Source organism: Saccostrea echinata, unplaced genomic scaffold, assembly GCF_033153115.1.
Source record: "Saccostrea echinata isolate AGI-Se365-2 ecotype Australia unplaced genomic scaffold, CSIRO_AGI_Sech_v1 ptg000041l, whole genome shotgun sequence".
Lineage (NCBI taxonomy): Eukaryota > Metazoa > Mollusca > Bivalvia > Ostreida > Ostreidae > Saccostrea > Saccostrea echinata.
This window is the reverse complement of record NW_026889790.1, coordinates 2,400,853-2,423,303: the sequence shown is the minus strand read 5'-3', so window position 1 is coordinate 2,423,303 and position 22,451 is coordinate 2,400,853. Positions and strand designations below refer to the sequence as shown.

The 22,451-nt window shown below is 35.8% G+C and overlaps 1 protein-coding gene across 1 annotated transcript; it reads right to left on the bottom strand.

Annotated features, from left to right (window-relative positions):
- Nucleotides 1-9,568: 9,568 nt before the first annotated feature.
- On the bottom strand, nucleotides 9,569-18,258 carry LOC133200737 (uncharacterized). Its single transcript, XM_061336519.1, has 5 exons — nucleotides 16,956-18,258; nucleotides 15,518-15,637; nucleotides 15,049-15,429; nucleotides 10,091-10,179; nucleotides 9,569-10,006 (listed from the first exon to the last, which is right to left on the bottom strand). The coding sequence occupies exons 1-5, from the start codon at nucleotides 18,178-18,180 to the stop codon at nucleotides 9,671-9,673; spliced, it is 2,151 nt and encodes a 716-aa protein (XP_061192503.1). The 5' UTR covers nucleotides 18,181-18,258; the 3' UTR covers nucleotides 9,569-9,670.
- Between the last annotated feature and the right edge of the window lie 4,193 nt (nucleotides 18,259-22,451).

The following is a 22,451-nucleotide window of genomic DNA, read 5'->3' as shown; positions in this document are numbered from 1 at the left end:
AAAGTCGATCGATTTTCCAACCAAATATTATATATGATCTATGAGGAAGCGTTTTCAAACTTCTGATATGATAAAATGTATAAATTGAAATATATATGTTAATGAGGTTCAAATGGATTAATAATTAATCACAAGTGGTAATTAAAAACTTGATAGGCCCATCCAGTGTTCAATCAAGATTAATTTCCTTAATTATAGTAATGACATTGTTTTACACGGCCTAGAGTACATCTAAGTAGCTAAAACCCCTTAAAACTCCCTTTAAAAAAAATACATAACAAGAGGCCCAGGGGCCACATTACTCACCTGAGCAATTTGGCTAGGAAAAGGCAGAAATCAGTTCAGTATTGAAAAGTTTAAATATAAAAGTGGTTCGGGGGGGGGGGGGGGGGGGGTTATGATTTGAACAAACTTGAATCTACACTTCCTAAGGATGCTTTTGAATTAATATGATACATAATGGCTTTGCTGTTCTTAAAATATTTTTATTGATATATATCCTTTATATTCCTTTGTATAACTATAATCCCCTGTTATGGCCCCTCTATTCTCCTGTGGGTCATGATTTGAACAAATTCAAATTTATATTACCTGAGGATGCCTTTATATTATTGTGACCAATCATGACTTTGCTGTTCTTGTGAAGAATTTTAAAGATTTTTCCTATGTAAAAATTTGATTACGTATTCCTATGTAAAACTTTGATCACCCATTGTTGTCCAACCCTAGCCCCTGGGGTCATATGATTTGAACAAACTTGAATTTACATTGCCTGAGGATGCTTCCATATAAATATGACCAATCTTGACTTTGCTGTTCTAGAGAAGAAGATTTTTAAAGAATTTTCCTAGGTATTCCTTTGTAAAGCTTTGATCGCCTATTGTGGCCCCACCTACCCCAGGGGTCATGATTTGAAAAAAATTAAATTTACACTACCTAAGGATGCTTCCAAATAAATATGACCAATCATGGCTTTGCTGCTTTTGAGAAGGAGATTTTTAAAAACTTTTCTTATGTATTCCTATGCAAAACTTTGATCGCCCATTTTGGCCCCACCCTACCCCCGGGGGTCATGATTTGAACAAATTTGAATCTACATCACCTCACAATGATTCCACATAAATTTCATGTTTTCAAGCATAGTGGTTCTTGAGAAGATTTTTAAAAGATGCCATTACTTTTTCACGAAATCATAATTATCTCCCCTTGGAAGATCCCCTTCATTTGAACAACTTGAATCCCTTTTACCCAAGGATACTTTATGGCAAGTTTGGTTGAAATTGGCCCAGTGGTTCTTTAGAAGAAGACGAAAATTTGAAAAGTTTACGACGATGACGACAGAACGGACGAATTTCGATCAGAAAAGCTCAATTGAGCCTTCAGCTCAGGTGAGCTAATAAATATGACAGTCCTGGATATGATGAATGAAGAGGGGGTGAATTCTAAAGAGTTTTGGGACTGAGGAGGAAGGCTGTAGAAAGTCGCTGAATTGGGTTACCTTTCCCAGCTTCTTACTGTATGTTATAGCACCTAGGTAGGAAAAACCCGCTTATACTCACAGAGCTGATCATGTCAAATTTACGAATTGTGTAAAAAGTATCAAAATCTGCTTGTAAATTACTTACAACCGACATTTATCTTCCTTTACATTGTGAAATTGCCTGAAAATATAACAATTATATCATTAGAAGATTTTGATTTTTTCCAGTAAATAAAAAGTATGTGCATCCCCACGCCTTGACGATAGTAATTTCACTTAAAAGTATAAAGAAGGAAACATTATCCACAAAATCTAATCACCTGAACACAACAACTCACCATCATTTCAGTCAGGAATGCAAAGGCGCATGCTTCTTTAGGCCTGTAATTATTAATAATGCGAGGGTTGGAGGGGTATGATAAACGAGGACCAACATTTTATTCCAGAACCTGACAATCAAGAACTTGAAACTAGAGGAACTGTCAACACCGAGCTCATTTGAGTATAGGAGGAGTTGCGGATAAGAGATGGGTACCCCCAATAATATAGAAAGAATGGCAGTGTCCATGTTTTGCTGTGGGAAACCTATCAAAACACAAAATTAGAGGTGCTCAATGACACTAAGAGGTAAAGATTCTGTGAAATTAGTCTCACTGAATTTTATTTATATGTGGGAGGAGTTGCGGATAGGCAACCCCCTCCCCATTTTACAGAAAGATTGGCAGTGTCCATGGTTTGTTATTGGAAAGCCCAAAATATCTATCCAATTGAAATGTAAAATAGAAGATGTCCTATTGACATTATGTAATACAGATTCTTGGAAAGTCACAATAAATTTTATTCATGGTTTTGGAGAAGTTGCGGATAAGGGATGGGTAACCCCAATGCCGATCATACAAAGAATGGTAGTGTCCATATTTTGCTATGGGAAACTGCTAATATCTATCCGATTGAAACATAAAATAAGAGGTGAACAATGGCATTATGTAATGAAGATTCTGGAAAATTGTCATTAAATTCATTCAGTGGTATAGGAGGAGTTTCGCATAAAAGATCGATACCCCCAATGCCGATTACAGAAGAATGGCAGTGTCCATGTTTTGGAATGATAAGCCTCAAATATCTGTCAGATCGAAACATAAACATAAACTATGTGATAAAGATTTGATGAAAGTTTTACTAAATCAGTGGTGTATGAGGAGTTGCAGATAATGGCATCGTAGCAAACCACGGCCAAAACTGTATGATTCTCTACCATTCTGGCCGCGGTTGAATATCTCCTAGCTCATTAAGGTATCCATTGTACAAATGGGTTAAAATTGATGCATAGTAACCCTATGATTTTATGTTCTAAAATTTACATATTGGTCATGACAAATTCAAAAATTAGGTCAACAGGGGCATGAACTCATTTAAGGAAGATAACTCTTGACGAAAACTAAAATGTAAGGAAAATCACAGAATTTGTTATCTAAAAAGTTTGTTCCATCACAATGACACAACAATTACTTTTCTATTGTAATCTTTGTATTAGACTCAATAATGTTAGATAAAGAACCATAGTAAAAGTATTATTGAAAAATATATATATATATTTGAATATCCTCAATATGTCGCTGTGCTAGTAAGCGATGTATTCTCCAAAGTCAAGGTCTTCCAGTGAGTGTTGAATGTTCATGATATTCCTCTATTGGCCTGATTGGTGGTGATTTACATGAGCCAGTCTATAATGGAAGTAAAGAGCAGTGGTGAAAGCAGGCATCCCTGTCGCAATCCTTTGCTTGGAAGTCCTTGTAAAGCATCTTGTTTGGGATGCCATAATGTGCTGGCCTTTCATAAAGCAGGACGATGTATGCTGTCAAATGCTTTGGAAAAGTCGACGTATTTGGCATACGGTGTTTTGTTCCATTCAGTAATCTGTTCTAAAATTTACTCCAAGGAAAACATGTGTTCTGCACATGACTTTCCCATTCTTCAGAAGTTCATCCTCACAATGTCAAGGTTTTGTGCTTTCGGAACTCCGCACAAACCCTTGACATAAGTCGCTATTTATCAAAGGTTGGGCTAGAAAGCTACTATTTCATTTGTTCCTGGTCTAGGACTGGAACCAATCAGAAAACAGCTTTTATTGTAGATAAGTTTTGTAAACAAATATGAATCCTCTTTAAATGGAAAGTGTCATTATTGTAGGATTTTTGACTAGATACAAATCCTACGAAACATCGGAGATTGATTTTTTTGAAATCGTCCTCCTTACAATCACAAAAATATGCTCTGAAGTTGGCCAATTTGATAACGACGGATTTGAAAAATATATTCTCATTGGTTAGTTTATAATTACCCATTACGTCATGTGTAACTACAAGCCCAACTTTATAATAACGACTTATGTCAAGGGTTTGTGTCGAGTTCCGAAATCTCAAAACCTTGACATTGTGAGGATGAAGAAGTTAGATGGCCTGTTTTATTTCTGATACAGTTAGCGTGTCAGTATATTGATGTTCAAAGTGTCTACACCTTCACTTATTTGAGCTTCAGTTGATGGACATTCTTGGTTTAATACTCTTCCAAAGTGATTTATCCAACAGAATAGCTCTTTGTCAATGCTGGAGGCAAATGGATTTGGTATATTAGTATTCAAGGAAGTCTTTCATGGAAGTAGTGCTGTATGTTACGCTTTATAGGAGAAGGGCAAATAAGGCGGGATTTTTCCCCAAACCGAAATACATGTATGTATAGTTTTAGGCATATTTTGTGATATAGTATTAAAAAAATGATTTGGTGGGTACATGTATATGCTGTTTTATGCCCGGTTCACGGATTTGCATTGTTTGTAGATTTTTTGAGATCGATCACTGTTCGTTATTTTCACCTTTTCATAGACGAATAATTTCACTCTTTGTGAGATAGCAAATTTTGGAGATTTTACATAAAGTATACGTTAATGTTAAATGAAATTTCAAAGAAAATTTTGTCATAATTGAGATTATTTTTTCACTTTCTTGTTTGTCACACAATAGGCATTTTGCTCGCCTTGTTCTCTCATCTTCTTACCACGATTCAATATCTCCCTCCCTGGAATAGTTATTTAAACCTCTGCATCCAGTTATCATTTTGTTTTTCAGTTTCAATCATTACTTTTTTCTTTGTAGTGTATATTTTTTTCATGCATAATTCAAACATCATCGTAGTAGACAATTACACATTTTTTCCATGGGAACCAAAAATACAGACATTATTTTGATATTTTAATTACATATGGTTATGACAATGGTTGTTGGAGAAATCAATCTGCTGATAGACTATTACATTTATCTAAAAATGTGAAGAACTACCATACAAAAAATTTATTGATGAATTGAAAGGTCAAATACATAATTCACCAGTGTATAAATTATGAAGTTCATAAGACTTAGAATTACTTTTGTGTGTTCTTATGTATACATATTTTGTATCGAAGTCATAAACTTCCATTTGAGACTGGTAGATTTTATATCATAGAAAAGTGTAATTTAGAGGAACTGAGAGATGAATTTCATTATTTGTTCAATTGTCTTTATTTAAAAAAAAAAATTGTAAAATTTATGCTAAAACAGTACTATTATTAGTTTTTTCTGATCTCATGAATAGTCATGCATGATCTTGATATATTCTTATAGATTAAATGATTGTCATGTCAATCTTTAAACAATGTAATACAACCTTTATATTATCTTCAAGTTTTTGTTTACTGCAAAACTTCTTTGAACCTACAACCATGTATGGTGTCCAGAAAGGGTCATTTGCTTTTAGTCTAACAACGTGACACCGAATGTTATATTTGATATTTTTCTTCTCTACTTTTCATTGTAATGGTAATGTCTAGTCTTAATTCCCTACCTGATTTTTACAACATATTTCTTTGAAAGTAATAAAAACATGCAATTCGTGCATAATATACAAAATAAAGTAACATAAATAAATTTCGTACATCATGCATATACTTTACTATTTACTGATATAATTTGAAATCCAAGGGAGTACAGTTACTGATATGTAATCCTACTGTTTAAAAACCTGATCTGAATTTAGCCCATTGACTTTCTAATTATATATTACATATAATTGTAAATACCATTACATATTTAGTATAAGTAATACAAGTATATGTTCCAGCTGATCAATCCAGAAAAACACTAAAATACAAAGTATATACTAGTACATTAAATTAATTAAATTGTAAGGTATCAAATTGATCAAATGTACATACATGTACAATTGAAATGACCAATGAATCTTGATACATGTACTGAAATGAGACCTCTTCTTGAACATTGTTCTCTCCTATAGGACTATTCTGATGAAATTTTGACGTCATCCTTTAGGGGTATAATTTAATGAATAATGTCAATAACGAGAGGACGTTAGAAATTTTAAGAACTTTTGTTTGATCCTATTATTGTTACATGTACGAGGGCTGTTCGGAAAGTTTGCGGACTTCTGTCATATTTTTTTAAAGTGATAGACATATATTAACAAGAAGTTAGAGTGGTATGAATTTAAAATTTCAAATATATATTGATATATTCCAAACATATTCAAATCTAAGACTGCTAAAACGGGATCACGGAGCAGGTCAAAATTTAGTAATGCAAACAATGCACTTGATAATGTCTGTAGTCATTATCTCTGTAAAATTGAGCAAGAACAAAAAAAAAAATAAATAAATAAATCTAGACATTCATAGTAAGAATTTTAACATTATATCATATACCAAATTGTGACCTAATACTTTGCTTTGTTGAAAAGAAATGCATTTCAGAACATGGGTAGGCAAAAAAAAAAAAAAAAGATGACGTCGTAGAACGTCATGAGCAGCAGTACAATTTTGTGTTGCACTCTGGAAAACTCCAGAATAAACTCTGAAAAGTGCTGGAGGATGCAGAAAATATATTAAAACTGAGTCGTGCAATTGTGTATAATATCATAGGCGTTTTTGGTGGTGGTGGTGGTGGTGGTAGAGACCCTGGACGATATACGATCTGTGAGGAAACGGATTATCAGTAAAAATCGAATCAAAAGTTAATAACGTCATAGAAAGAGAGATGGGCGCTTTTAATACTTGTTGCGGATCTTTTGAAAACAGAAGTTATGCAATGAAAAAAGAAATGAAAATACCGACAAACGAACTTATGCTACTGAAAAAAAATTAACAAACTAAATGTGAAGTGAATTAGAAAGATTTTTTAAAATTTTATTTTTATTTATTTATTTATTCTCATATTTGGATATTTTACTGGAAAAAGACTTTAATGGTAACCTAATAACCAAGCTTTATGATAAACGTGATGACTTCAATTTGTCAATCGTCAACTTCCCTTACTTATGTAGCAATAGATCCTTATCACCTGCATACCGGTATGTTGTTTTTGTCTCCCAGTTGATTCGATACGCAAGAGCATGCTCCATGTATGAACAATTTCTAAAACTAGGCAAGCTATTGACAAACAAGATGATGAAACAAGGATATCAATATTCTCGATTGAAGTCATCTTTTTGCACGTTTTATGGTCAATACAATGATCTTGTCAGCAAATACAATGCTGACTGACGTTTTTCATACTTATTGTTAGGCCATTATTTACACACTAAATTGTCTACGGATTTTTCCGTTTTTTCCGATCATGACAAGGAGCATGCATACGGCGGGTATGACCGGTCGGCAGAGGATGCTCACTCCTCCGTGGCACCCGATCCCACTTCTGATGTTTTTGGAGGTCCGTGTTTGCTCTGCTCCCGATTTGTATTGTAAAAATGGACTTTGAGCTTGAATGATCTTCGTTATCCCCATATTTCTTTCTATATTTTTAAGTGGATATGGCCTCAGACTGTGTGTGAAATGTATAGGGAGAGTATTTTTGGGAAACTCATTACGTTATGTTTTTGACGTTACAATGGAATGAAACTTCGCACATTAACAAAATATTTTTTACATATGATAATGTGCTTATCTTGAATTTCTTGATTATAACAAAGATTGACACTGTCAGCGAATTTTTCGAACAATCCTCGTATATCTAGACAATAAAATATATTTAAACCAAAGGAGACCACGTGTTTTGAATTTAAATTACATGTACAATAACATTGGCAGGGGTGTTGTTGTTATTTTTTTTTTAAGGAACAAAATATGACGTATTCAACGCGACCGAAATTCATTCACAAAAGATTGTAAGTCGTGCGAACGAGGAAATATAAGAGCATAATGAAAGAAGAATTTCTTGCATGTCCTTCATTTACCACAGTATAGTTAAAGTGGCTTAAACTGTCATTAAGGAAGCTTTAAACACTAATGAAAAATGCTTTTTGGACTTTGAGAAAAATGTATCATAAAAAGCTGCTCATATTTAGTGTATCTAGTTCATTTTCAACATAGGGTGCCTACCTTATTTCTCCAGGAAAAATGTTCAAAGACGATGAACTATTGTAAACAGAAATCACTTTTGTTTACTTACATTGGGAAAGTTAATGGAAATAATAAATTCAATTACTTAATCTTGGTCTGGTATAACGTTAAGAATACTTTTATTCATTACAAATTGTGTCATTAACAGTAGATTTTATAGTTTATTCTATTTTTCTTCTAAGGGCAGATCACTCCATCTAAATAAAACTACGAGGTTGACAATTGCTTGGGGTGAAAATTTTCACTGTTACCCTGAACTTTGTGCAGTATTTATTTTATACTAATTATTTTTATACAAATAAAATAAAGTGAAGCACGTGCATAGATTCCACGCAGTCAATATTAATATCACCCGTCTAGTAATGTTGACTGTTGCTTAGTTCTATCGTGCTGGAGGGCGTGGTTGATTGATTGATTGTATATTGTTTTACGTCCCATTCGAGAATTTTTCACTCATATAGAGACGTCACCATATACCGGTGAAGGGCTTCAAATTTTGACCTTTACTCGGCACTCAGGGCCATTGAGCAGTGAGGGATCTTTATCGTGCCAACGCCTGCCGTGACACGGGGCCTCGGTTTTTAAGGTCTCATCCGAAGGACCCGGAGGGCGTGGTTTTATCATTCATACTCTGTTTGATTTTACATACTATTTATACAAAAGCTTTTTGATATAGTGAATGCGTAAAATCAGGCAAAGTATGTTAATGGCAAGCGTGTCATCAAGTTACTTTTTACCTATTCACAACAGTTCAAGCAGACACCTGCAACAATTGACAAAGTAACAATAGTTTCTTTTGCCAATTCCTAGCTATAGACATTTAATTACTTGACATTGACAATAGATCGATCAGCATTTTCTATTTAATGGAAATGTGACAACGCATGCAGTTCCTATAGTAATGACACGTAACAGTACAGTCGGTAAGTTAATGGACATGTGACAACACAGTCAGTTATTGACTGTCAGTGAAATTATGGACACCTGACGATGCAGTTGGTAAGTCATTGAAAAATAACACGTGATAATAGTAGCAATACGACTTGTGACAAGACAGTTAGTTATTGGGCACGTGACAGTGAATACAGTCGTCAAGTTAATAGCCATGTGACAAGATATTACATGGACAAGTGACAATATAGTCAGTTACCTTGTAAATGGATTTGAATGAAGTGTTACCATTCAGAGAGTCATGGGTTTCAGGTTATCCAAGGTTTCAAAGTACGAAATTGTCAATGAAATTTCCTCCAAATACACATTTCTTTTATCAGGAAATTCAAAATAATTCTCCTTGAATATTTGAAATGATCCATAGTAATATCCCTGCAGTCCACGCTCTGTAGCTTTATCACCCGCTCTTTGGAGATCATGCATTGATATGACCCTAGCAGATATACCGCACTCCATTGCGCCATCTTGGACAGAAAATAAGCAGGGCATTTACACATAAAATTCATCTTTTCTGTATTTTCACTCTTTAGAACAACCCCACTTTCAAACTTTTTATAAGATCTTTATCACTCGCTCAATTCCTGTTTAAAAAGATAAATCTCATACCCATTGCTTATAAAACCTTTCTTCCCGGAAACTGACGTGCCTGTATCACTGATAAAAAAAAAAAAAAAACCTAAACGCTCATCAGAAACAAAGTCTCCATTTTCCAACGAATCTCACTTTGACAGAGCTAGACATCCAGTTCTTCGCATTCAAATTCTGGAAAAGTTCTTTCTCCAATTTTTGCTCGCTCAGTTGTAAAATGGCCTCCAGCCTTGTTTGATCTGTTCTACCTTCATTCGGTGAAGGACGGACAAGTTGAACGGATCCCTACTTAGATCAGCGTTAGTCAGTTTATCAATAAAGCACCCGTCCAATCCCTCTTTTTCACACAGATCAGCTAGATCATTAAGGCGACAATCCCGGAAACAATGGACTGTCTCCGCCACCGACAGATTGGAGAAGTTAGGTACGGGTGGAGAGGGGAAGCGGGAGATGGGCGACACCGCACCTGTCGGTTTCTGGGGGCTTTCATACTGTCGACTTACAAGCTCCTTGTGAACAAGGAGTAGGCTTTGTCGATAATTCTAAGAAAATAAATATTTATTTGTTAACCAACTACATTCATTAGTAAATAGAGCTTTAAACGATAAAGATAAGTAATGCACAACCTTTGGGATGCTGGAGTAGTACTCGTCAAGGTTCTGTGATGCAGATGGAGAAAACACAGCAAGTGGATGTCTAGTCACCACCCCCATATCTGAAACAGAGCAAACTATAGATGTCTAGTCACCACCCCCATATCTGAAACAGAGCAAACTATAGATGTCTAGTCACCACCCTTATACATATATCTGAAACAAATCAAACTAGATGTCTAGTCACCACCCCCATATCTGAAACAGAGCAAACTATAGTTGTCTAGTCACCACCCTTATACATATATATGAAACAGATCAAACTATAGATGTCTAGTCACCAACCCCATATCTGAAACAGAGCAAACTATAGATGTCTAGTCACTACTCCTATACATGTATCTGAAACAAATCAAACTAGATGTCTAGTCACCAACCCCATATCTAAAACAGATCAAACAATAGCTGTCTAGTCACCACCCCTATAGATATATCTGAAACGGAGAAAAATAGATGTCTAGTCATCAACCCCCATATCTGAAACAGATCAAACTAAATGTATACGAGGGGTGATCAAAAAGTTCGCGAACTAATTGAATAACTTCTTTAAAAGAAATAGAATGAAGTTTCAGTGTTTATTATTTTTTAAAGTAGTCCTCTCCGATTTTAATGCACATCTGCTATTGTTCTGCCCTAGCGCGAATCACGTGATCCAGGCAGTCACGTGACATGCTCCGAAGCAGTCTGTTCAGAGAAGCAAAACGATCTTTCCGAGTCTTATATTTCTTACCATGCAAGTTATTTTTTATAACAAAAACAGTCCATCTGTCAGAAATGGCCAAATCTCGGCAATAGGATGGGTGGATAAGGATATCCCTTCCCACAATTAGTATGGTGACCCATCACAACCCGAGTCCTCTGTCTCGGGAGAGTCGTTTTTCCAATGTGAATAAAGTATGGGCGCCTTCTTTTTATCATATCTCATATGTTTAAAGTCTACAGTAAACGATATTTTAGATAATTAATAATTATGTTATTGTTAAGATATACAACCATTTTTATGCCCCCGGATCGAAAGATCCCGGGAGTATATTGTTTTTGTCCTGTCTGTATGTTTGTCTGTTTGTCTGTCTGTCTGTTGTCAACTTTAACCTTGCCCATAACTTTTGATTGGTTGGAGCTATGACTTTCATATTTCACATGTGTATTCCTTGTGACAAGACCTTTCTTTGGGTACCATCATATTCGACCTTTTGACCTTGACCTTGGAGTTTGACCCACTTTTGCAAAATTTTATGAGACTTTAACCTTGGCCATAACTTCTGAACAGTTGGTGCTTGGGGTTTCAAACTTCACATGTGTATTCTTTGTGACAAGGCCTTCTTATGGATACCAACAACTTTGACCTTTTGACCTTGACCTTGGAGTTTGACCTACTTATGAAAAACTTTAACCTTGGCCATAACTTTTGAACAGTTGGTGCTTAGGGTTTCAAACTTCACATGTGTATTCCTTGTGACAAGACCTTTCTCTGGATATCAACCACTTTGACCCTTTGACCTTGACCTAGGAGTTTGACCTACTTTTGAAAAACTTTAACCTTGGCCATAACTTTTGAATGGTTGGAGCTAGGGCTTTCATACTTCACATATGTAATCCTTGCAACAAGACCTTCCTTTGGATACCAACCACCACTTTGACCTTTTGACCTTGACCTAGGAGTTTGACCTACTTTTGAAAAACTTTAACCTTGGCCATAACTTTTGAATGGTTGATGCTAGGGCTTTCATACTTCAGATATGTAATCCTTGTGACAAGACCTTCCTTTGGATACCAACCACTTTGACCCTTTGACCTTGACCTAGGAGTTTGACCTACTTTTGAAAAACTTTAACCTTGGTCATAACCTTTGAATGGTTGGTGCTAGGGCTTTCATACTTCACATATGTAATCCTTGTGACAAGATCTTCCTTTGGATACCAACCACTTTGACCTTGACCTTGACGTTTGACTTTTATTTAAAAAACTTTAACCTTCGCCATAACTTTTGAACAGTTGTATCTAGGTCTTTCAAATTTCACAGGTGTATTCCTCAAGACAAGACCTTTCTTTGGGTATCAACATTTTTTATCTTTTGGCCTGGATTTTGACTTGCATTTGAAGAAACTTTAACCTTCGCCATAAGCTGCCATATGGGGGCATCAGTGTTTCACAAACACATCTTGTTCTAATTGTTACTTGACGATGTTTCATAAAAAATTGCTCAACTAAGGACACATCTTTTGCCCAGCTTGCTTTCGCTGGGCAACAGAACAAACATCATTTTTAACCGTCTCGCTGTCTTTACTTAAACAATCAATCCAATTAATGATTGAACTTCTGGTAAGTCTTTTGTCTTCATAAACCTTGTACAAATTATCATATTCTACTGCAAAGGAATTTCCAAGATATACGTTAAACTTTACAGCCGTTCGTTGCTCGAGTACGACTGAGTCAACCATTTTTTGTCACAAGTGACCTACATATTGACGTTATTTTCACATTGTGACGTCACAAACACGGAGCAAAACATTATTTAACATATGTTATTTATAGAACATGTGTATGACTATTTGTGTGCCAAATTTCATTCTGATCTGAATTGTGGTTTTGTAAATATAGAGATAGTTCGCGAACTTTTTGATCACCCCTCGTAGTTACCACCCCATATTTAAAATAGATCGAAGTAGATGTCTAGTCACCATCCCTATATCTGAAACAGATCAAAATAAGCGTCTAGTCACCATCCCCATATCTTAAACAGATCAAAATAAGCGTCTAGTCACCATCCCCATATCTTAAACAGATCAAAATAAGCGTCTAGTCACCATCCCCATATCTTAAACAGAGCAAACTATAAATGTCTAGTCACCATCCCCATATCTGAAACAGAGCAAACTATAGATGTCTAGTCACCATCCCTATATCTGAAACATATCAAAATAAGCGTCTAGTCACCATCCCCATATCTTAAACAGATCAAAATAAGCGTCTAGTCACCATCCCCATATCTTAAACAGATCAAAATAAGCGTCTAGTCACCATCCCCATATCTTAATCAGAGCAAACTATAGATGTCTAGTCACCATCCCTATATCTGAAACAGATCAAAATAAGCGTCTAGTCACCACCTCCATATCTGAAACAGATCAAACTATAGAAGTCTAGTCACTAATCCCCCCATGTCTGCAACAGTGCAAGCTACATGTCTAGTCACCAACCCCATATCTAAAACAAATCAAACTAGATGTCGTGTCACAACCCTCATATCTGAAACATAACAAACTATAGATGTCTAGTCACCACCCCCATGTCTGAAACAGAACAAACTATATGTCTAGTCATAACCCCATATCTGAAAAAAGATCATACTAAATGTCTATTTTTCCACCCCTATATCTGAAAAAGAGCAAATTATAGATGTCTAATCATCTTCCCCATATTTGAAACAGATCAAACTAGATGTCTAATCACCAACCCAATGTCTTAAACGGATCATACTAGATATTTAGTCATCACCCCTTATCTGAAACAGAACAAACTAGATGGGCTTTTCCTCAATTTTTTTCTCTGACCTTCAATATACAGAGTGTATATGACTTTGACTGCACATCTGACGTAAGGGTTATCGGAGATTGAATAATTTTCATTGACTTCCAATGTGTTCTCGCAGTAGACAAACTTCACAAAAACTATAATCAAAAAGTCCAGTTGTGCAATCAACATTTAATTTTTTTTTTTCAGAATTGCGACCAGTTCCATTTAAACATACACATTTTGTCAGTGTTTGTTATAGCAGCAGAACGGTAGCTCTTTGGTTGAGAAGATTCGACAGATAAAGCAGAGAGCTACAGATCCAAGCATTGTAAAAACCCTCGATTTAAGGCGACGCTTTTTGTCACTCGCTTCGAGTATTATTTCTTGTATTTGTTTCCCCGCTTAAAGGATGATATTATTTGATTAACCATATTTTATTTGTATTTCTGATACTTTATTTACCTTTCAACGGTTACCTACGGTTTCCAGCCCTACATGGCCTTCGAATGTCAGCTTTAAGAATTCGCATTCCGACGTCCATACGGTGGAGTCACGCTTAAATAACGCACCCTAAAGGTAAATAAAGTATCATTCAGAAATAGGAGTAAAATATATGTTGATTAACAGATACCATATTTTAAGCGGGAGAACATAAAAGAAATAATGTCCGAAGCGAGCGACAAAAATCGAAAGCTTTTACAATGCTTAGATTTGTAGCTCTATGTTTTACTTGTCTGAATTTTCTCAGCCAGAAAGCTACAATCGCCAGCTTCCCTTATTTATGTAGCAATATACCCTTATCACCTGCATGTATGGGGTTTATGTCTCTCAGTTGATTCGATATGTAAGAGCATGCTCTACGTATAAACAATTTCTAAAACGAGGCAAGCTATTGACAATCAAGTTGATGAAACAAGGATATCAACAGTCTCGTTTGAAGTCATCATTTCGCAAGTTTTATGGTCGATACAATAACCTTGCCAGCACATTCAACCTATCATTGATTCAAATGCTGACTGACGTTTTTTATATTAATTATTAGGCCATTATTTATACACTGAACTGTCTACGGATTCTTCCAGGGTTTTTTTTCGATCATGACAAGGAGCACACGGCGGGTGTGAGTCGTGTGACCGGTCGGCAGGGGATGCTCACTCCTCCATAGCACCTGATTCCAACTCTAAATTTTGAGGTCCTTGTTTTCTCTTCTCCAAATTTGTATTGTTTCATTGGACTTTCGAGATTGAATATTGTTCGTTATCTTCATGTTTCCTAAGTATGTTAGATTTATTATAAAATCAACACAATATCACGTTTTATCACTTCTCAGTCATAAAAGCGATAATTTTGGTATTAAAATGAAGTGATACAAAAGATATTAGTCTCGTGATTTATTTTACACCGAGATGCCTTACCCTCAGTAGCTTGGGGATCTGGCACAAGTCCTCTTTTAACTGAAGACCTCGGAGAAGTGAATGCAGCACGCCGATCCCTTTGGGGTGAAACTAATCTACCTCGGGGGAATGCATCAGGTGGGACTTTCTGATCTGTATATCCAGGGTGATCTTGCTGGGAAGCTGATACTGTGTAGTCTGAGTTTGTAACTGGTAAGCTATCGGGAGGAAAGAGTTTCTGAGACGAGCTGCTCCCTCGATCACGGGGAGGAGGGACTGGTGGGGTTCGGTGGGAGGGCGGCTTGATCTGTTTTTTTATTTCCTTTGCGTCCTCCATGGATATGTAATCTGCCTCATTTGGCCCTTCAGAACTTTCCGAGTCATGACTCGAGTCTGTCTTGGCTGTAACAGATAACAGTGACATATCAAATAAACCTACCTAATTTAAATTACTGCGTCGTGATAATATGAGTAGTTATTTGAATCTTACAGGTAGTGGACAGTGGTCTAGTTGGAGTGCTCGATTTGGAGATCCTGTCGCCATTTATCGAGGAGTTGTTGAACAGCTCCCTACCAATGTTCGGTGGCAATTTGTTCAAAGTCACGGTTTCTAGAAATAAAAGTTTCATGATTCAAATTGCTCACCTGTATCGCCTCACTTTATATCACGTTATAAAGCCTAGTACAGTTAATGAGAGTTTACTCTGAGTATTTCCCTTTTAATCTGTGTACACTGGTATGCTACCATCATGGCTCTAAAGATCTCACGTGTATTTTTTAATAAACTTGAATCTTGACAACATATAAACCTCATTGCTATTATTTAAACAATAACATGCTTTTTGATGTGTTTTATGGAATGGTTGCAGTTAAAGACACGTGTTAGCGGGTTATGATTTTTTTTCCTGCAATATTGATACCTTTCGCTAAATTATACACAGTGCATAAAATATTGTAAATATTATCGATCCTTATCTATAATACATCAATAGCAAACCCATGAAACAGTTGACCTTGAACACTTAATATTATTGCGGATTAAAAACTTATGAGGGGGCGTTTTGGATTTACTCACATTAAGTGATATCACCTATTTCGAATAGGTGATATCACCTATTCGAATTGGTGATATTACCTTTCTGAATTGATGATATCACCTATTCAACTTTTGAATTGGTGATATCACCTATTTGAATAGGTGATATCACTTATTTGATTTGAAATGTGATATCACCTATTCAAATCAGAAAGATGAGGATCAGATCAACGGAAATCCAGAATCTTGCTCATGAATTTTAAACTATTCTAGTTTTACCTTTTTATCAAGACTCGTCGCCATAAGTTATGTTTTATGGCATGTTACATTCTGTTACTAATTAAAGCTACGCCGACATACTAGTAAGTCATTACTAGACAGACGCTGGAAATTTTTAATCAGATAAATGATTGTAACTATTCTTGACATCATACTCATTTTTCAAACCAGAGGAATATGGAATGAAACAAAGAGTTATTCCAAAAAAACGCACAAAAATTTTCGTATACTAGTATGCTTGACCTCATTTTGATGATGGGATGATCTCTGACAACATTTCATTTGATAATGTAAAGTAAATAATTTTGCTTGTATACACGTTTCAACTTTTTTTTATGAAACTACATGTATAACAAATGGCTTATAACAACTTATCAAATGAAAAGATTTCCCTAAAGCATTACATTTCTTAGGTACACTTTAAATCTTTTTAAGAATTTTTTTTTCAGATTAAAATGTAATCTTAAAAGGACGTTTTTTAAACTTATTCTATTTTTTCAATATCTGCATTGAGAAATTTTAGTGTAAAACAAGCACTCAGTAATACTCGTACACAACCAAAATAAAAAACCAAATTGTTTGGCAGAGGTGGAAGGTTCTAAATACCACGTACCCAGTTTCTTGGCGACGTCTGGAGACCTCGACAATGAGGTACTAGCAGGTGCAAGGTCGTGTGTATCGTCACTTGGCGGTCTGGATCTATTACGTGATGGAAGGGGCGGCACCGCACACAGTCTATTCTCGGGGCCCGTGTCGACTGAGCCCCTTCTGGTGTGTGTGAAGGTTTCTGGATTTGACATTTTCCTCGGGGGAAGACTAGGAGGTTTTTGTCTTAAGATATTTGTTAACATGGACTTAAATCCGCCATTTGGGGGTTGAGGAGTAACTGATGCAACTTTAGCCTTCTCTGTCATTGTAGAAGTGTCTTGTTGATAAAGGGTTGACTGTAGGGGGAGACTTTTCCCAAAAGAACTCGGTATGCTGCTGGATCTCTTGGGGACGGGTGGTGGTCGCTTCTTGGCCGTCTGGGGACTATTTTTTGGACTGTCTAACATTGACTTCTTTTCTTCCGTCAAACTGACCTGGACTTCTACGTCAGTAGCCTGGGTCAGTGCTATCATTAATTGGTTTGCCGATACTTTAGATCCATCAGAATTAAGAACAGATCCCACAATGGCCACCAACGACTCCACACGTTCCAGAGAAAAATGACTCACTTTATTTGTATCTAACACTGCGTTTAGTTCAGGAAGCTTGTCCATGAATCTCACATTCACTGGTAATGAGAAATTTCTTATCACATCCTTAAGATACATTATATCGTTTTTTGGAATCCGGGAAAACCTTCCCCTTTGAAAAGGACGCAAGCAGATTTTTCGTTCGCAGTAAGTACAGTGTAGCCCTTGTCCGCTGACCACTCTGTCGAGCTTAAGGCAGGCGCCCCAGCCCAGATCCACCTCCTCTTCATTGTTATTTTCCAGTGATACAGCTTTTATTGGAGAGTCCACATGCACATATCCCGGAAAAAGCTGGATGAGTTCTTGCACTGATTTGTACACGGTTTCTTTTCCAGTGTAGACATAAACTTCACCCTGGAAATTAAGAGGAATCTGTAGGTCTGTGACCTCTTCGTCCATTAAGTTTGCTCGCGTCACTATGCGTTTGATTTCACTGATGGCGTCTAAACGCACAATGTCTCCTGTGGATAAACTCTCCTGCTCATTTTGGCTGTATACCCCCTCAGTAACCCGCACTGTGCGCGGGAGACCCATCTTATACACCACATCATGGATGGTGTAGTTCTCCATAGACCAAGCGGCTTTCGGCCTACCCTCCATATTTATTTAACTTGCATATATTAACTAATTTGGTCATTTGTCAAATTAAAGGAAGGAACGCTATTGATAGTATTGAAAAGCATAGGGAAGTTCGGAAATACTTCCTGTTTCAGTTTGTATTTAGCATACGAGGAAAAACATGGATTTGATAACGTTTGTTTTAGAAATCGGTAAATATAATTAATATCGTCTTATACAGAGTATTTGAAATTTTCATGCCTAAACTCGGACCGATCTTGTCAACTTCAGTATTCGGTCCAGTGAAAGAATACATTAGTCATTCCCGTGCACCTGTTAAGAGCAAATGGCCTTGGCTATAAAAAGGATTAAGCATGTTTGACTTTTCTATATTTCAGCATTGATGTGGTGACGGAAAGCGCTAAGAACGTCGAGAGACTGAATGAACATACGGAAACGATGTGGAGATATAATATACATTTTCCAGAATCCATTCAACAACAACATCCTTTATGCATATTAATATATGTATAAATAAACAAGATACTATAAAAAGGCACGTAGAATAGCTCTTGTAAGTGTGTGTGTGTGTGTGTGTGTGTGTGTGGTGGGGGGGTTGAAGTTATTGATAACTTACCTGAAAAATCTTTGACCGGTAAAGATATGAAAGTGCAGGGGAGGGGGGATTTGTTACAACTTTTTCAAGAAAATACACCGCCATCGGAAACTTTCACTGTGCTGCAAAAGAAGAAGTGGGGGGAGGCCTATCAATACATATTTGCAAGCTGAATTAATTGTAAAATATTATGTTTGCAAAAAAATGGGACCCCCCCCCCCCCCGATACTAAGTGTATTATACTATTAAATCCAGGAAATCTTTGTATACTAGTGACACAGAACATCAAGTTCATACTAAGAAAACACAATAAAATAAAAGTTTTTTTTTAAAATGGGCCATGGGTCAGAACGCACACCCGAGTCACCTTGGGTCTGTTTTTCTTCAGACATTTGAAGGTTTTTATATGTTGTTTTTTCCCTCATTCTTCCCATGTAATATTTTGACCGTATTTGGAACCCAACCTTGGCCCAAATGGTCATGATTAGACCGAACTTAAATGCATCCAAAAATGGGCTTTCATATTATTTGACTAATATGACCTTAATGTTTTTGGGAAGAATAGGGTTTATTTTTGCCTATATAATTAAATTACGTAAAAATTTGGTCCTGATTTCAGCCCCACCCTAATCCCAGTTTTGTGTTTGTTTGACTTATAGTCCTTGGTGAAATCTGACATGTCTATAAGTGTAGTATGTGCAACTTTTTTCATAACCAAATTTTATTCACACATTACCCTGATTTGACTATACTACAACAAAAAGGGGGGGGGGGGGGAACCAGCCATTCAATGAATATTTTGAGTAGTAAAAAGTAATGTTTGGGAAAAGGAGGGGGCAAACCCCCCTCCACCCCCCCACCCCCCCACCCCCCCCCCGATACTACGTGCCTGTATTACACGTATCATGTTAGTCAAGTTGGAATTAGAAATACTTTATTTTGTGGTCACTTTCTCAATGCACTCAAAGAAATTCCACATTTTAAGTGAAGATGACATGGTTGGAATTGATCTATCTATCTGCAACTTAGCATTGCTCATAACTTTTGAACAAAGCATTTTATTTTTCGATGTTTAGCAAACTGTAAAACCCAAGAAGTCCTCAGTAGCTGTGGCGACACTTCATTGAGACTTCAACGAGACCGTGAATTTAATGGAACAGGTAAATTATTCGGAAGTATATACACCGCGTATAACCCCACATTTGGGAGTGCGGAATAGTGACCATCGGGCTGTGGATTTTGAAGCGTCAATAGCAAGATAAGTTGACATAATTAGCTTGCTACAGCGATTAAGATAAAACTAGTCCTATACTAACATACGACAAAACAAAGTGATATCCCTGCTTAACTGTTTCTCGTTTCCCTCCACGCAATTCGTGCTAGAAATACATGAACACGTTAACATTATCTGGCAACAATACATAAGGATGCAAATTTGATATTTCTTGATGAACATTTCAGATTATTCTATTATTTTGCATCATTTGACTGATATGAAGAGTTTTCTAAACATTATACTGCAGCAAATACAATATAGATTTCAGGATACAATATAGATTATATCTATTTGCGATTAAACGCAATAACTTTGCGATTAAACGCAATAATCTTTGCGTTTAAACGCAATAATCTTTGAGTTCAAAGGCAATAATCTTTGTGTTTAAAGGCAGTCATTTGTATCAAACCTTGCAGAGTACAATGGACCCACGCATACTTATATCTTTTATTTCTTTCTCTTTTTACTTATGAGGAAATTGTGTATTGTTTAGCTTTATAGAATCAGATTTCTCCGAGCAAACGCTCTCTGAAAGGCTAAATCACTAATAAGAATTTATAGAGGAGAAAAAATGTCGGGTTGTAAAAACGAAGGCAACCTAAGAACGAGACATGTCTTAAGCTTATTATTCTCTACATTCTTAATGAAGTTTTGGTCAGTTGCTCTATTAAAAAACTGTCCTCTACGTTGCGGACACAAGTTTAACACATGTATAATGGGATTTTTGGAAAGGACTGAGGAAATGTTGGAATTACGTACAACATGATGAAGTATTTAGACTTAAATGTACATTCATAACCCTTCCTATGGTTGCATACAGTAAACACAAGAACATATGTGATGGATTTATATGAGATCAAAATCAAAATCAAATGAAAACATAATGATCGATGTGTATTACATGTATCAAATTGACAAGTGCTATTAATATCACTGAAACATTCTCTATAAGTTGTGATATACGTAAGCAATTGATCAGAGACTTCATTAAGAGTTTTGGATTCTAATACATTTAAGACATTCAGGTTGTTAGGATGTCATTGTTTTACTACAATTTTCAAAAACTGGAAACATTTGCAAAAAGACACAGAGCAAATCGGATCTTCTTAAAGTTGAAGTGTCGGATCCTAGTACATGTACATGTAATTATAAGCTTTGACTAATTCATGTTTGATTTTGAAACTACAGTATCATTGTGTTTAAATGCAAAACAAATCCTTATAAGGAAGGATTATTGCGTTTAAACGCAAAGATTATTGCGTTTTATCGCAAAAATCATTGCGTTTAATCGCAATACTATTGCGTTTAATCGCAAAAGTATTGCGTTTTATCGCAATACTATTGCGTTTAATCGCAAAAATTTTTATGTCCCCACCACCACTTTTGAAAAGGGGGCGGTCAAGAGTATCTTTGTGCCCCTTGCTCCAGATTTTTTTTACCTGAGTAAATATCTCCCGAAAATAATGGCGAATACTCGTAGTTGGAATATCAAATCTCTTTTGTTTTCTTTTTGCTTGTCAGGTATTTTACTTGGTTTAACCCCCCCCCCCCTTGAACTTTGTGACTAAGCTTATGTAGATTGTCCACGATGATTATATTAGGAATGATAAAGCAAAAATGATATTAAATCCTTCTTAGTAATAAGACGTTAGATCTGATCTGCTGATATTGATATTTTATCTAATATTCTGTCATGGATCACTGTTCATATTTTTGCTACATTTCAGCTTACTGACCTTCACCTTTTTATTGTGGCTTCCGTAGAATAAAGAGCCCCAAAAGTTTTTTTTATTCTATCACATTGATAATAACGCAAAAAATACATATTGTACATGAGATTTCATGCCAAATTGGTAAATTAAAATGTTTCTTTCTTTTAATAAACAAAAGAAATATATAAATTATTAAGTGATAAGTACAGTATTAGTTCTTGAAATTCATCATATTTATTATTGAGGGGAAGGAGGGATTGATGATAAAAACAACGTGAATTTAGTTTTTTGTCAGACATTGAATTTTGATCTTCCCCTTTAAGACGATAAAATTGAACTGATATTCCTTGTTACAGGCAAGGAATTATCAAAATATGGACGTTAAAGCCTAACAAATGGTATCAGATCGACATTATTGATTCGGAATATATAAAATAATGGGATTATTTCTATGCATTTTTTATTGCGACAAATATTGCGCAAAAATTATAATTTTAACAAAGTCAAGAAAGCTTGAACAGGGCAGTTAAATCAGCCAGAGTATATAATTTTTTCTGATCTCTTTGTACAAGTTGACAAAATTTTGACGTTATATACATTCCATTTGAAGATGACACTAATTCTATTTTGCAATTTTAAGGTATAACACAACAACATGAGGTGGTCATAAGTTTCCGTATATTTGTCTTCGGTCTTTTCAATAAACAAT